Source organism: Primulina tabacum, chromosome 18, assembly GCF_025594145.1.
Source record: "Primulina tabacum isolate GXHZ01 chromosome 18, ASM2559414v2, whole genome shotgun sequence".
Lineage (NCBI taxonomy): Eukaryota > Viridiplantae > Streptophyta > Magnoliopsida > Lamiales > Gesneriaceae > Primulina > Primulina tabacum.
In genome coordinates, this window is record NC_134567.1 from 28,827,428 (window position 1) to 28,842,470 (window position 15,043).

General features: G+C 33.1%; 2 protein-coding genes across 3 annotated transcripts; both read left to right on the forward strand.

Annotated features, from left to right (window-relative positions):
* The first annotated feature begins 629 nt into the window (after positions 1 to 629).
* On the forward strand, positions 630 to 2,637 carry LOC142532922 (protein RGF1 INDUCIBLE TRANSCRIPTION FACTOR 1-like). Its single transcript, XM_075639471.1, has 4 exons — positions 630 to 899; positions 1,017 to 1,214; positions 1,533 to 1,748; positions 1,887 to 2,637. Exons 1-4 carry the CDS (start codon positions 897 to 899, stop codon positions 2,151 to 2,153), a joined length of 684 nt encoding a protein of 227 aa, XP_075495586.1. The 5' UTR covers positions 630 to 896; the 3' UTR covers positions 2,154 to 2,637.
* Positions 2,638 to 11,942: 9,305 nt separating this feature from the next.
* Positions 11,943 to 14,815, forward strand: LOC142533388 (uncharacterized). 2 transcript variants are annotated; one of them, XM_075640134.1, is made up of 5 exons: positions 11,944 to 12,298; positions 12,420 to 12,558; positions 13,790 to 13,875; positions 14,162 to 14,308; positions 14,502 to 14,815. In XM_075640134.1, exons 1-4 carry the CDS (start codon positions 11,996 to 11,998, stop codon positions 14,291 to 14,293), a joined length of 660 nt encoding a protein of 219 aa, XP_075496249.1. In that variant the 5' UTR covers positions 11,944 to 11,995; the 3' UTR covers positions 14,294 to 14,308; positions 14,502 to 14,815. The 2 variants fall into 2 exon arrangements, with proteins under 2 accessions (XP_075496250.1, XP_075496249.1); XM_075640135.1 differs by lacking the exon at positions 14,502 to 14,815 and having other exon boundaries at positions 11,943 to 12,298; positions 14,162 to 14,500.
* Positions 14,816 to 15,043: the final 228 nt, after the last annotated feature.

A 15,043-nucleotide genomic window follows, 5' to 3' on the forward strand; every position in this document is an offset into this window, starting at 1 on the left:
TACTCCGCCATTGAGTATTAATTTTCGCTCTTGCATGCCTTCAAGGCGATATAATTATTCATTGTCCCTTTGCAAGTTCGTTTTTCTTGATTTTCATTCACATGTGTTCACATATGTTACTAAAACTCGTCGTGAAAGTTCGAATGCAGCTCGAATTTGATAAAAAAATCGACTCAAATTTTGTTGAAGCATGTTTGAGATAAAAAAAAATATGAGAACCAAACTCGATTTAAACAATAAACTTAGGTGATTTGTATTTCTGTTGTTCTCCGTATGTGTGAATAGAATAAGAATAATCCATGGGAATTGGCTATAACATATATATGTTAGTTTAAACATCCAAACACGGCCTAAAGAAATAATTAATATCATGTTCCTTACCCAATAATAAAAGAAATCGTATGCACTAATTAATTGATAAGGCCAAAGCAAGAATATGTTACACATGAAAAGGAAAGGCAAGGAGAGATACAAAATAAATAAATATTAGAATATAAAAAAATAATAATAATTAAATTAAAATAAAAGGAAAGAAGGAGGTCAGTTCCTTGCATGCGACGTATCTCCAGGTTCAGCCTCGGGTTTAGGTTCGGACACAGCGACACTACGGGAGGATAAGAACGATTCATCCCTCTATTTTTCTCTCGCCTCCACTTCTACAAAACTTTCCATTCCACAGCCACCTTTCTTCTCTCTCCTAGAAAAACCTTTACTCCATTGTAGAAAATCACAGCATTCCACACACGCACACCGCACTTTTCTCTAAATAGTACCTGGGCAACTCTATTCAAGACGTTTGTGTGTTCGGCATTTAGTATATTACCTAATCATTCAAGCTGGCGATCGATAATCAAGAAACGGCTGTCCGTGAAATCAAGCCTAAGAATAGGAGAATCATGGTAATTTCATGAGCTCTTGATTGATGTCCATTTCGGATTGTTTTCTTGTTTATCTTTTTTTGTGGGTTTTTTTTTTTAATTTGTTTCTTGAATGGCGGGTTTCTCGGTTTGTTTTAGGGAGCTGGAGGACCTGATGATGAGGACAACCGGTGGCCGCCATGGCTGAAGCCTCTTTTGAAGGAGCCCTTCTTTGTTCAATGCAAATTTCACGTTGATTCACACAAAAGTGAATGCAATATGTACTGTTTGGACTGTATGAATGGTCCTCTCTGTTCACTGTGTCTGGCTTATCACAAGGACCATCGCGCAATTCAGGTATAATTTCTTGTTTCAGAATTCATTAACCTTTTTCAATGTTTTGCCCCTCTTTTTTCACACTATGGGTTTCTTTCCCTTTGTGAATTGATATGTTTCCTGTGTTTCTTGGCAATTTGGTTTTTTTTTTTAATCTATGTTACCCTTCTTTTTTCAAGATTTCTTCATCCTTTATAGCGTTGACTTGCAAACTGAGATGAAGTTGTCAAATTTATTCCTTTTATAGCATTTCCCATTCGTTGTATTGCCTAATCGGATGTTTGGATTAATGGGTTTTTATAATTTTGTACTTATTTATCTTTTTTCATCTCTAATCAGATTAGGAGGTCATCATACCACGATGTTATAAGGGTGTCTGAAATCCAAAAGTTTCTCGACATCAGCTCTGTTCAGACATACATAATCAACAGTGCTAAGGTTGTCTTCTTGAATGAAAGGCCACAGCCTAGGCCTGGGAAAGGCGTCACCAACACCTGCGAAGTCTGTGAGCGTAGCCTTCTTGATTCCTTCAGATTCTGCTCTCTCGGTTGCAAGGTACATATAATCCCATTTATTCTATGTCAATATCGAACCTTAAAGTACCCCGACTCCAAAACTCTCGCATTAATCATGGATTGAGACGAACTTATTTTTGTGTCACTCACTTGGTTTTCATTACATTTATTTCCTCAGATTGTCGGGACATCGAGCAACAAAGATATCCAAAAGAATAAGCTGTCGTCGGAGAAGAGAAGGCTACATCCGGCGGCGACGGAGGATTCAGATGACTCCGAAAGCAGCAGCAGCATCCACGTCCACGTCCACGGCCGTAGCACCAACAAGCTTCCAAGCTTTTTCCCATCAACGCCGCCTCCTACGTCTGCTAGTTACCGAACCGCCAAACGAAGAAAGGGAATTCCCCATAGAGCCCCAATGGGAGGACTTCTGGTTGGAATATAAAATTCCTGAATTGCCCCTCTACAAATTGAAAATGTCCTTTTTTTCCCATCTCCAATCATATTATAAAAAAGAAAAGGAAGAAAAAGGATTGACCAAAACCTTACTCCGTGGCCGAGTTAGCTCTTCTTCTTCTTCTTCTTTAAATCTAGGGGTGCCACATTGTAAATAGAGGCAATATTAAAAATATAGAATGTGAAATATAGTTAGGCAGAAGCCAAAGTATGTAGAAATAAGAAATAATAAAACAATTACCATAAGTTTGATATTATAACATAAAGCAGTATGTTCAAGTGTTGGCCTGTGAAATCTACTTACATCTTTTTAGGCCTTTCACAGATTACAGTGTGGTTGTAGATGATGGGTTTTTGTTTTATAATTTTGGCCTCTTAGTTTATGGTCAATGAAGAAAATTGTAAATGTTTAGTTTGTGCGTTAGGGTTGTGTTCGTGTATTTTAAAAATGAAAGGAAGTTATCTTTGCGTTACTATATTTTCGTGTAATTTGCATGGCATGAACTGTTATAATAATTTTTTTTTACATACAAAAAAAACAATGGGTTTAAAGGATTTATTTTTTTGGATTCTGCAGCAGTGAAATTCATTTAGTGAAATTGTTTTCTTACTATCATGGTCTATAATATCAAATCCATGGAAAAATTTGTAAAATAAATTCGATCAACTATTTAATTAAAAAAATGATTTTTTCGTGTAAACAAAATATGCTTATATTTGTTATGGGTATGAAAGAGAGAGAAGAGTTTAAAACATCAGGGGGGGTCGGCAACTCAAAATTGAGAAACCAAAGAAAAAAGGTCATCTAGTAATTTAAATTGGGTGAAGTAGTAGTTAATCTGCCGTGATATCGGTGGTTCATGCCGGAGTCGAACCGTGATGGCGTTAAGTTGACGAGGTGGTGTTGTACGAATGCTATTTTCGGAACGTTGACTTGTCAAGCGCCCTTCCAATTTGGCGGCGGCCGTGTGCGCCCGGTGCTATACGACGTCGTTTCTCGAAGTGCAAACGTGTCAAAGCGTAATTGGTCGTAGCAAAGCCACGTGACTTTGGTTACTGGAATCAAAGTGTTGGTTAAGTCAAGCCATCCTTTGATGAATACAATATATATTAGATAATAATAATAATAATAATAATAATAATAATGATGTTGCTTGGTGGATTGGTCCATTGATAATTTTGACGGTGGAGATTAAGTTCGAAATTGTCGCCGGATGTAGACATTTCTCATTTTTTATAAGAAGAATCTTTTTTTTTTTAGTGATTAAGAGTCTATTATTCTATTATTTCTTGGGATATATCTCTGATTTAAAAAATTTTTATATAATAAAATAGAAACACAATATAAATTTTGAACCTAGACCCCTGCATTTTTCTATTTATTTGACTTAAATAAATTAAAATCGAATGAACGCACTTTACCACTTAACTAGGCTCAAATCAAGATCTTATTTATCCGTGAATTGAATTTCTTACCACCCACGTTACATATGTGCAACTAATTACTTGTGTTTTTTGTACTTTTGATAATTTCCAAAATATCAACATTGTGCATGCATCGTATCACATTTCCTTTCCTGTACTTTTACTCTTCGATTCATTTTCTAGAATTAATGCCATTATTTTTTGTTTAAAAATTTGAGTAGGTCTCTTGTGAGACGGTCTCACGAATCTTTATCTGTGAAACGAGTCAATCCTACCGATATTCACAATAAAAAATAATACTCTTACCATAAAAAAATAATATTTTTTCATGGATGACCCAATAAAAAATCTGTCTCACAAAATACGACCCGTGAGACCGTGTCAAACAAGTTTTTGTCTAAAAATTTTGTGACACACTATATGATATTCTGCTTTAGACTTTCGGCATTTAATTGAGATAGTTGGGTGTGGAAAATTGGAAATATATGATATATGACACAAATATACACGCGTGTATTTGTATATATTTATGTATGTATAAGTTGAGCTTCGGCGGCTTGCTTGTTATTAGCATGTTCAAATTGCGAACAACGTGTGTCCCCCCGTGTGATAATGGTAATGGTCGGAAAGGCAGATTGGAATTATACGCCCCTTCAAATGTGCTACATGGCCTGCAGCTTTTCCTTTTTTATAAAGTTAAAATTTTCGATATATAAATTTAAACTAGATTTTGCAATCAATGATATAAAATTATATATTATTTTATCATCTCATCCAAAATTGGATTTTTTTTACATCAAAGTTTTTAAGATTAATCAAAATTTTATAATAAGTGTTTTCTTGGCTGCTCAACATATATATTGATTATTAATCAGTAGAAAAAGTTTTCTTATATATGTAGGAAATACGTCGATCGTATTCATACGATATAATTATATAAATAGAAAAGAGTAGCACTATTCAATATACAATTATATATTTTTTGCAAAAAATTAAATTATTGATCAAATTAATCAACCTAGCAAAGTATATTTAATGTAACCCTGATTTTGTCTTGTCCCGGATTGTAAAAATGACAATATTTTCCATATAAAATGATATTATTTATAAATCACACTTATCTGGATCCCAAAAGATCCTCATTTTTTTTAATATCAGCATTTATTCTTCACTGTGAAATGTCACAGTCCAAAAACTTAATTTGGATCCACTTTGATGGCAAGTGAAAATCCAAGTCGGAGCACTTTTAAAGTGGGGGAGATTGTGAGTCGTGAATCTCATTTTCAGCACAATCCCTGATTGGCTGCTTTCCTGCCAAGCCATAAACAATAAAGTAATATATTTCTCATGCATTATATGGGAAGTTGAATATATTCCCCACCAATTTAAAAGTCCCCTATTTTCCACTTGGACCCTTTCTTTAAGCTGGAAAAAAACGATGGGCATTGGTCTAAATCATTAGTCAAGTTGCATAAGCCTTGCCACTCTCCACACTTTGTTCGATTATTGTCGACTATAAAACTCCATCCCTATACACACCAATTTACCAATTCTCGACGTTTTCCTTACTAGATACAGTTATTCTCGAGGATTTGAGGATTTTAATTGATTACATTGTAAAAAAATATTGTGTGATAAAAAAAAAAAAACAGAAGATGTCGTAATGAAGTTGTATCGACTAATTTTAGGTCTTCGTATCTACTTACTTATCAAGATATTAATGGGTTGGTTCTTGAGTGTGGCCACCAATATTACCTACTTCGGAGTAGGAAATTGCTCGAGAGTTCCTTCTAGATCAGTATATTTGTCTTTTCTATTGCGTGGTGAGTTGTGCGATATCAACACACACACACACACACACACACACACATATATATACATATATATATATATATATATATATATTTCAGTGTTTTTGTAAGTATTTTATGATAGATAATATGATAGGAAATAATTGTATGCTCGATATTTAAAAGAAAATTTTAGTTGTTGGTCCGAACACATCGTCACTTGTTTCAATTGACTAACTAGTGTGGCCATAGTTAAAGCTAGTGGAAATGATGTTCGTGTTCCATACTAGAAAAATCTTGATTTGGTTTGCATTAATTTAAAAACAAAATTAATCATTTAATGAAAATTTCAAATAATTTAATTAAAAAAATCTCGTAATTTAAATTTATAGATAATAATATAATCACAATCATTTTAAATTGTCAATTTTTAAATTTTTTTTTTTCAGTTGGCTTCGAAAATGATAGAACTTTAGGAGTAAAATGATTTTTACGTGTGTATTGATCTTGGCAAATTACTCGTGATTTGGTGGCTTTTGAATTAATCAAACATAATTAATGCGGGCGCATTAGCTGCGGGATCCCTAACTGTAGGAATTTATGCAATCTTTTGACTTCTAGAGATTGTGGCTACTAGTATAATTAAAAGACCCCGATCCTTTAAACTTCTCAGTTTGAAATTTTTATTTTAACCTGCTTAAATTGGAAGACGCTGGGAGATAAAATTAAGAAACTGAATAATTCATATTCACACTAAATTACTTTCTAATACGACTACTTGTTACGAATTCACTCCAGTCATTAGCACTGCCTTTGGTTTTGATCGTCGTAAAAAATATTAATTAATTTATCTGGCAGAGACGATACATTTGAAATGGCGAAGACCATATAAGCAATCGAGAGAAGTTTGAAAATGTGTATGCACATCAAAAGAAGGGTAGGAGAAGTCTGGCAATATCTCGAGAATAGTTAGTTACAAGTGATTTATTCGATTATACATTGAGTAGGTCTTTTGTTAGACGGTCTCACGAATCTTTATCTGTGAGACAGGTCAACCCTACCGATATTCACGATAAAAAGTAATACTTTTAGCATAAAAAATAATAATTTTTCATAGATGACCCAAATAAGAGATATATCTCACAAAATACGATTCGTGAGACCGTCTTACACAAGTTTTTTGCCTTATATATTTATGATAATTGTACAGAATTGGGCCACATTTGATTTTTTTATGTTCAATTATATTAAAAAATATCAACGCTTAGAGCATTGCTTTAAAAGCATGATCAAACTAATCTTTACAAGTGTTGAACACTCGAAAGCGCTACTGTCGATAAAGTAGCAAGGAGTTAGGCTACAATTTGTACGTGGAAAGATATTTAATTGCCCATTGGAATTTGGAAGTACAACACTCGAATAGTGGGCCATCTTACAATGAGCAACTCGTCTACGAAAATCTAGGCTAATCTCCGTAGGTATGACCATTTATCGTTGGTGTATCGTTTTTTACATCAAAGTTAACACGTAAGTTTAAATTTTCTGTGTTTTGAAATTCAAAACTTCATTGGACGTCATAGTGATTTAGGTTATTTATAGGACGTTCATATTTGATTTACCACACGAATGATTTATTGAAATCAACCACTTATTTTAATCTATAGTATCATGTTCACGATCAGAAACATAATTTTTCATGTATCATTAAAATTTCAGAAAGCTGGAGACGGTGAGGACGCTTCGCGGTGGCTCGGCGGCAAGGCACGGTGGTGCATGTGGAGGAATGAGTTCAATCGTGTGAGAGAATATAATGGATCATGATTCATTACTTTGCACACGTTAGTGAATGAGGACACTATACCTATATAAGTAGCATCTACCAAGCCATACTCAGCATCCTCTCCAACATAAATTTGGTCCCAAATCATATACAATTACATAACACAAAAATTTTGTGAGACGATCTTACAAGTCAATTTTGTGATAAAATCTCTAGACCACTCATGAAAAAATATTACTTTTTATATCAGAAATATTATTTATTATTGTAAATATGAGTATGGTTGACTCATCTCACAGATAAAGATATATGATTTCGTCTAAAGAGAACTACTATATATGTATATATATTATTTGTTTGAGACATTATAAGTATGAAACATGTGGTATTGCTTCGACAATGGATAATATGCTATTTAATACAATGTTACTATAGTAAAGACACACAAAACACTAATTTGGCGTGTCATAATATTACAAGTTTATCTTCCTCGTAGATTTTAATTCCTAATCTAATCAGAACTCTTCTTGAATCAGGATAATTTACTTTTATTATGCAAAAACTCTCATGTAGGTATTTTCTAATTTTATTTAATTGCTCAATTAATTATTAATTAATTAATATATTCTAAACTCTTTTAGAATGTTTCATGAAAATTTTGCATTTAGTATTCACTAGCTATTTAATTAGTATATTCTAAATTTACTAAATGAATACTTGTGAACTTATTATAATCTGATCGATAATTAAACGAAGCTGATTTATTGAAGATACAAATTTCGTTCACATAATAGAAATCGAAAATTTCAAATAACAAAATTTTCCATTGTTTCATTTTTTACAACTGTTTATTTTAATAAAGTACATTGTCAATTTTGTGAACTCCTTCACTAAAACATACAGTTGCAATCTCCTCTCTTAATTAACCATTAAGCTAACTTTCACGACTTCCATCACATCATATGTAATCAAATTTTAAACTCATTTATAAGAAATCTGGTTGATTTCCATCAAATTACAGTAACTAAATTCAACTAATTGAATTTGACTAGTCTCAACGGGAACACATAATCCAATACTCGTCTCATCCTAAATGGTTCAGGGAAAGCAACTAGTCATGAGTTCACAACTTCATGTGATTTAGAACAATATTCGTTCATATTCGGGCTTATCCTAATTAGTCTAATTCTTTTCATCAACTCATTGATCAAGAACGTCAGAACTCAAGTCTGATTGTACCTAGGATCATGGTAAGAACTTCTAATAGCATTTTCTCATGATCCTAGAGATATCACCGATAGTGTCTGCAAGAACCTTAAGTTATGGTTAGCATATAGTATGGTCACTTCAACTCATATATCCTGATCGAATTCGCAACAACTGATATATCGAGAGTTGTAAACGAATTCGATAACGATGTGATGTATTTTTGAGTAATAACAGTGACACGATATGTAATTGAGAAAACTCTTTTTCAAAATACACATGTCTTACTCTGGCCAGAAATTTAATGCACTATTAATTTATCAGATCACATATGATATCTTCACCTGTTGGTAAGCGGTGAATCCCTGATTACAATGCCTTGAATCATACGTATTTCGAAATTATACTCAACATCGCCACCTAATGACCCCTCAATGGAGTCGATAAACGATTCAAAATACATGCTAAGACATAGAGCCTCTATGTTATCACAGGTCAGAAGACTAATGGTTGCAACTACAACCACGAACTTTTCAACTCGACAAGTGATAAGCACTTGGAAAGTGCGAGGCATGGCAGTTCATTATATCATCAAATGATCACTCATATATATGAATGGACATCTCCAAGTTTTTACCAATGAAACATGACGTTTACATCACATATGCTTATTTTAGGCCTTTCAATCAACTAAGAATCAGTTTAGAATACACAGTACACTTCCTAATAAATACCACGATCTTACGTTGAGAGACATACCTCATGACACATATTGATATTCAAGAACTTTATCTATGCATCTTGCGTTAAAATACAGATAAAATAAATATCATAATTGGATAAACCCATAAAATATTATTAAAATAAAGATTGTTTTACATAAAAGTCAATAAAACTCAAGCTACAAGTTGATTCGTTAAACACCTACTCTAATTATTATTATCTCAGCTTGATTAGCAGGAAAATATTAACGGTGAGATTAAGACAAAGAATGCATAAATGGAGACAAAGGCTAAAGAAATGACAAAATCATAGAAACGAGAAAATAGAAGAAGGTGCGCGGTGCATACAAGAAATTCTAAAGTCTGCTTTTAACCACATAAAAAGAATTCATGGGTGCAATCTATAAAATCAGATTTCAATAGATAATTAAAACATAAATCTCAGATTTCATCTGCAATATTTTGAACAAACTTTCTGAATTCAAATGTGATGAAACTATAATTCGAGACCGCATGGTTATTTACTTTTGGAGCAAATTAATCATATTTCTATGTATGCTGATTGTTGATCGAACTCGTCTCTTCTCATTGCTGATTAGTTTCTCTTGCCCGTAACTTAAAAGTGATTACAAATTCAAATACAAATCAATATGTTTATTACTCATAGTTCATACGACATTAAAATCTTAAATTTTGGACATGTCTCGAGTTCAAAAGTCGTGTAACAACTTGGATTTAAAAAAAAAAGCTAAAAAACAACTTATTTAATTAAACCGCACAATATTTTCCAAAAAGGCATGTTTGGTGACATTGGCTTTGCAACAATCAACGTCACGTATCACGTTGTTCTTGGCCACCCGAATGGGGTCAATTTTTGAATTGCATTATTAAGTTATATGATATTCTTGTTAATAGTGAAGGGATAAGCCAGGCAAATAAAATATCTCTTTTTTTAAATTGTGACGTATTTAGATCAATAATAGTCGCATTTTTGTTCATGTTTATCGATAATAAACTGTAAAGTGTTAGTAATAGACAAATCTCATATTCTACAAGATCGTAGTTGAATTGATGTGTTCCAAATCCTTATATTTCAAAGAGTAGGTTTCTTGTGAGACGGTCTCACGAATCTTTATCTGTGAGACGGGTCAACCCTACCGATATTCACAATAAAAAGTAATACTCTTAGCATAAAAAGTAATATTTTTTCATGGATGACCCAAATAAGAGATCCGTCTCACAAAATACGACCCGTGAGACTGTCCTCATACAAATTTTTGCCTATTTGAAATATATATTTTTGTTGTTTTAGAAAAGTAAAATCATAAACTTTAAATTCATTAATTTCACGTTATTTCATATTAATCAAGATGAATATAAATAAATAAAATATAAATTTAAAATTTTATGTATTATTTTATGAATAAAAATAAAAATATAATTTAAATCTATATATTTTAAATACATTTATTCAAATTAAATAAATAAAAATTGGTAAAAATAAATCAGTGAACAAAATTGAAATTGAAAAAGTCAAAGTGGTTAGTGAACATCTCACTTCAAGGTCGGGGTTACGTTAATTTAGAGGAAACAAACAAATAATCCGTGTCACACAAGTAGGGGGCCCCTTTTTTCAAAGTAATAAGAATCGAATTTCTGAGAAACATCCAAATAACTTAATCCAATTTGTCGTATATATATATTTTTTGTAACCTGGCATCGCGTCAATTGGCCGACGACAAATAATTAGAACTACATCAAAACTTTTATGAGAAAATTTTTCGAAAATAACACTTATTATTGTAAATATGAACATGATTAATTCGTCTTACGAGTAAAAATTTGTTAGTCAGTCGCAAAAGTGTATGTATTATGAGTTTTTTTATTTTGTTGAAAATGAATTTTAAAATAAACAGGCATAAAACAAAATTAACTTTAAATTAATTTTTTCTCAATATTATTTTAATGCTTTATTACCATATATCGATAGCATGACACCAATTTGAGTACACTGACGAAAATACTCATTCTTTTATTTAGTAAATAAAATTATCATGACACCAATTTTATTAAATATTTTATCCACTCATAATTATCATATCTCAAATCCTTTTAAAATTCTAATTACAGAAATATTATGCTCGATAGATTAGTTTAAATTTTAATCATGATTAACAACTTAAAGGATATTTTTTGTTATTTGGGCCCAATTGAATAGGTCAAAATATGAAATCGCCACCATTGTTGAATTATTCAAACGCTTTGGTTCAACAGTCAAAGTTAAACTACAAACGGGTCGGATACGGTTGAGTTGAAGTGCTAGTCCAAGTCCACACAGTGTAAGATGTAAAATACCTTGTCTTATTTCATTTAATTGTAAAACAATTTTTTTTGGGGTAAAATCATCCATAGCGTATGTTTTTTTTTATCTGTTTAGAATTTAAATGAACAATTAATGAATATTGAAAACCTTGATTTATGAAGTTATCCATTTGTGCAATATTTTTTTAGAGTATGTCTTTTGTGAGACCGGGTCAACCCAATCGATATTCACAATAAAATTAATACTCTTAGCATAAAAAGTAATACTTTTTCATGGATGACCCAAATAAGAGACTCGTCTCATAAATACGACCCGTGAGACCGTCTCACATAAATTTTTATTTTTTTTTAACGAGGTTAAAAGTGTTATGAAACCATATAGAAAAGAATATCGCAGAAGATTTTTTTTCCTACTACTCCCAAATTATTGCTCTCTCTAGAACATAAAAAGTTTAATGGGCTTCATGGGGTTACATGGGCTAGACCCAACAATCAAGGAATTTCGGCCCAAATGTGGAATATTCAGTCCAAACGTAGAGCCTACCATTCTCAACTGTGTTGTGTGACACCCAGCCCCATTTCACAAATGGTAGAACACGACGACAGCTCTCCGAATCTCGACACCACCTCTCCGCCGCAGATCACAACCGGTGGCCTCATCATATCAAAAACTGATGCCATCTGCTCTTTCCTCGAAGCGGCCTCCGCGGACTGTCACCTGTCCCAAGATCTCAGAGATCTATCCTCCTCTCTTATCGTGCACTCATCCATGCAGTATAAATCCCTGAAAAGTATCTGGATTGGGTCGGATCCGGACACCCGACCCGATTTATCAGCTATCCTCCATGGTTGCAATTTCGTCTTGGCTAGCCCCAAACCCAGGGAAAAGGTATAATCTATTTGAATTTTCCATGATCACATAAAATGTTATGTGGGTTTCAGTTCCAAATAATAGTTTCTTGGATATAGTGTTGAACTTGAAGATACTGCCATTTGGTATCAATTCATAGGGTGAAGAGTTGAAGGCGAGGTTGGCAAGACTAGCTGAGGTGGCGGAAAGAAAAATGTATGAAGAATTGGTGAAAGACATCACTCCTAGAAAGAGTGAAGAAGAGCCTTTTTCTTCTTATAAAGATCAAATAGGCTTCGGTACATTTTCTTTTCCACATGTATTATTACTTTCTTTTTTAAACTGTCATAACCGGTTCTTTCATTTAGAGCTAGTATTGAGTTCTTTAAACGTAAATTGACCTCCAGGGTATAATTCCAAACATTCGACGAGGTCAAAACTTGCTATTTTTAGAGGGACTACCTTTGAGTATCAGAATATTTATGCTTTTTGACAAGTGTAGTTGTTCTGCTTGGCTAATATTGGAACTGCCCCTGACTGCCTATAAGTTTAGTTTTTGCATTTTTCTGAAATTTATTTTAAATGTTCTAGTAGTGCTCCGATTTTACCTTGTGGTGCTAAGGAGGTGCGTATTGCTTTCTACTATTCTTACGTTGTTTACACAGCATCTAGTCTTCTCTGTTCCATTCTCATTTTTGGCCTCATGGCATTAGAGAGTCTCGTAAGTGCAAGGACCATGGATAGGAGAGTTGTAGAGAAAGAGGTAGTCCATTATTTAACGGAAACAGCTGTTTCTCTTTTACTCACAGCTGTTTCTTGTCTAATTTCACACTGCTTTTTTATATCATGATGTAAATATTTTGATGAATTGACTCTCATTCAGCCAAATGTAACAGGAACTCATTCTTAGTGAGGTATGTATATTGTGATTTTTTGCTTTTCCATTTTATTAATTAGAAGTTCTCTGTGTTTCTGAAGAAAGGAAAATGGGTCTAGAAATAAAGAAAACTATTATTTCTACCTCTAATGATATTATTGAAACTGTTATGATTATTTCTTCTAAAATTTTATATTTCTGGACTGTATTTGGAATATTGGATTGAAGGATTTTGATGTTAAGTATTTTAGGTCAATGATACTAGAATCAATTTTTTTGAGGAGATGCTAATTCATTTCAGTTACTTGGGATATGGAGAGTTACATTGAGGTCGAATTATTCCATTACTTTTCTGACCTCATGCATCAATGTTATAATGGATCTGAGTTAAATAAGAGAGTTATATTAGATCCAAATATATTCAACTTCCCCAAGTCGTTCGATCCTAACACGGCCTTGAAGAATTTCTGTTATATAAGCCATTCCCGTTGATGCCTAATTCCTCCTCCCTTTAACTCTGAGCATTCTGATTTTTGGGTTGTTGATGGTTATAATGCTAATTTGTCTCACTTATTCATTTCAATTCTGTGTTGTCTTCATGCATCTACGTCACCAAAATGACTTCAAATCAACCATATCTGGTGATTGAACAGGGCTGCATGTAGTTCTTATAATGTTTACTGGATACTTGCTCGGATATGCTGCATTCAGAGCCTTGTTTAGCCACAGTCCTTCTATGGTAACTCCTCTACTCGATCAGTCTCATAAATTTGTTCATTACTTTTAACATTTCAATGCAAAAGAGATTAGTTTCTAAAACAATTTTCCCCCTCAAGATAAAGTACCTCAGTGTGTCTCACTTTTGGTAATAATGATGCCTCACCTTGAGTCACAAACCTAGACTTCAGGCTTCCGAACTCCAATTGACTTTTACCAAGTTCTCACGTTCATCTTTGCTTCAGTGTTCTAGTTAATTTTTAACGTCCAGCTAACATGGGTCATACATGTATTTTTTATATACTCAGAGTGCTGCTGGAGGTATTCTAGGTCTGGTTTTGGGCATGTTGGTGGAGACTCTTCTGTTTATAGTAAGATCTACCAGTCAAGATCGTGGATCTCCTTCGTCCACTTCTAAAATGATAAAGAAAAATCAATAGGCTTCATGTCAAGAGGTTATTTATTCATTCATTCATTTAATCTATCGATTATCTTGGCAGAAATAAGAGGAGAGAAACTTTTGATTTAACCACTGTTTGGAGGACTAAACATATGTTTGCTTCTGAATTTCTTGTATAGTTAATATTTTTTTGTCTGCTTGGTTATGCCAACAAAATGATTAAATTGATATATTGCCTTTTCATATAGATGTCCTCGTCCGTGTGGCATCAAGGATGGTTTGACTCTGATGAATCAGTTGAAACACGCCGTCACACGGCTGTATGCGTCCCACCTAAATCATATAGGTGAAATCCATGTATGGAAGACAGTCAAACGTTTCACAATGCATCTTATGTAGACTAATTTATTTATCACTTAAATTTGTCTACCATATCATATATAAGAGTTGATGAGCATGCTGCTGACCTATATAATGGGAAGTCATAAAGTTTCTCGGTTCTTCCGAATACTGGTTTTGTCTCAAAATTTAAATGAAATTATGGCTATATGAAGAACATGAAAATGAGATGTATCGAGCAAGGCATAAATCCACCAAAATGGAATTATTCTTTATTTCATCATTCTTATTACTCACTGAATAAATAACCACGTTTGTCACTCTATTCGAACATAGTCAAGGGTTCGGACCAGTTTAATTTCACCCAAACCAGACTTTGGAAAACGAGGAGCTGTACATTGGGTTAAAATCAATTAAGTGTCTCATTTTGCATGTGCAAAATCATAATCAT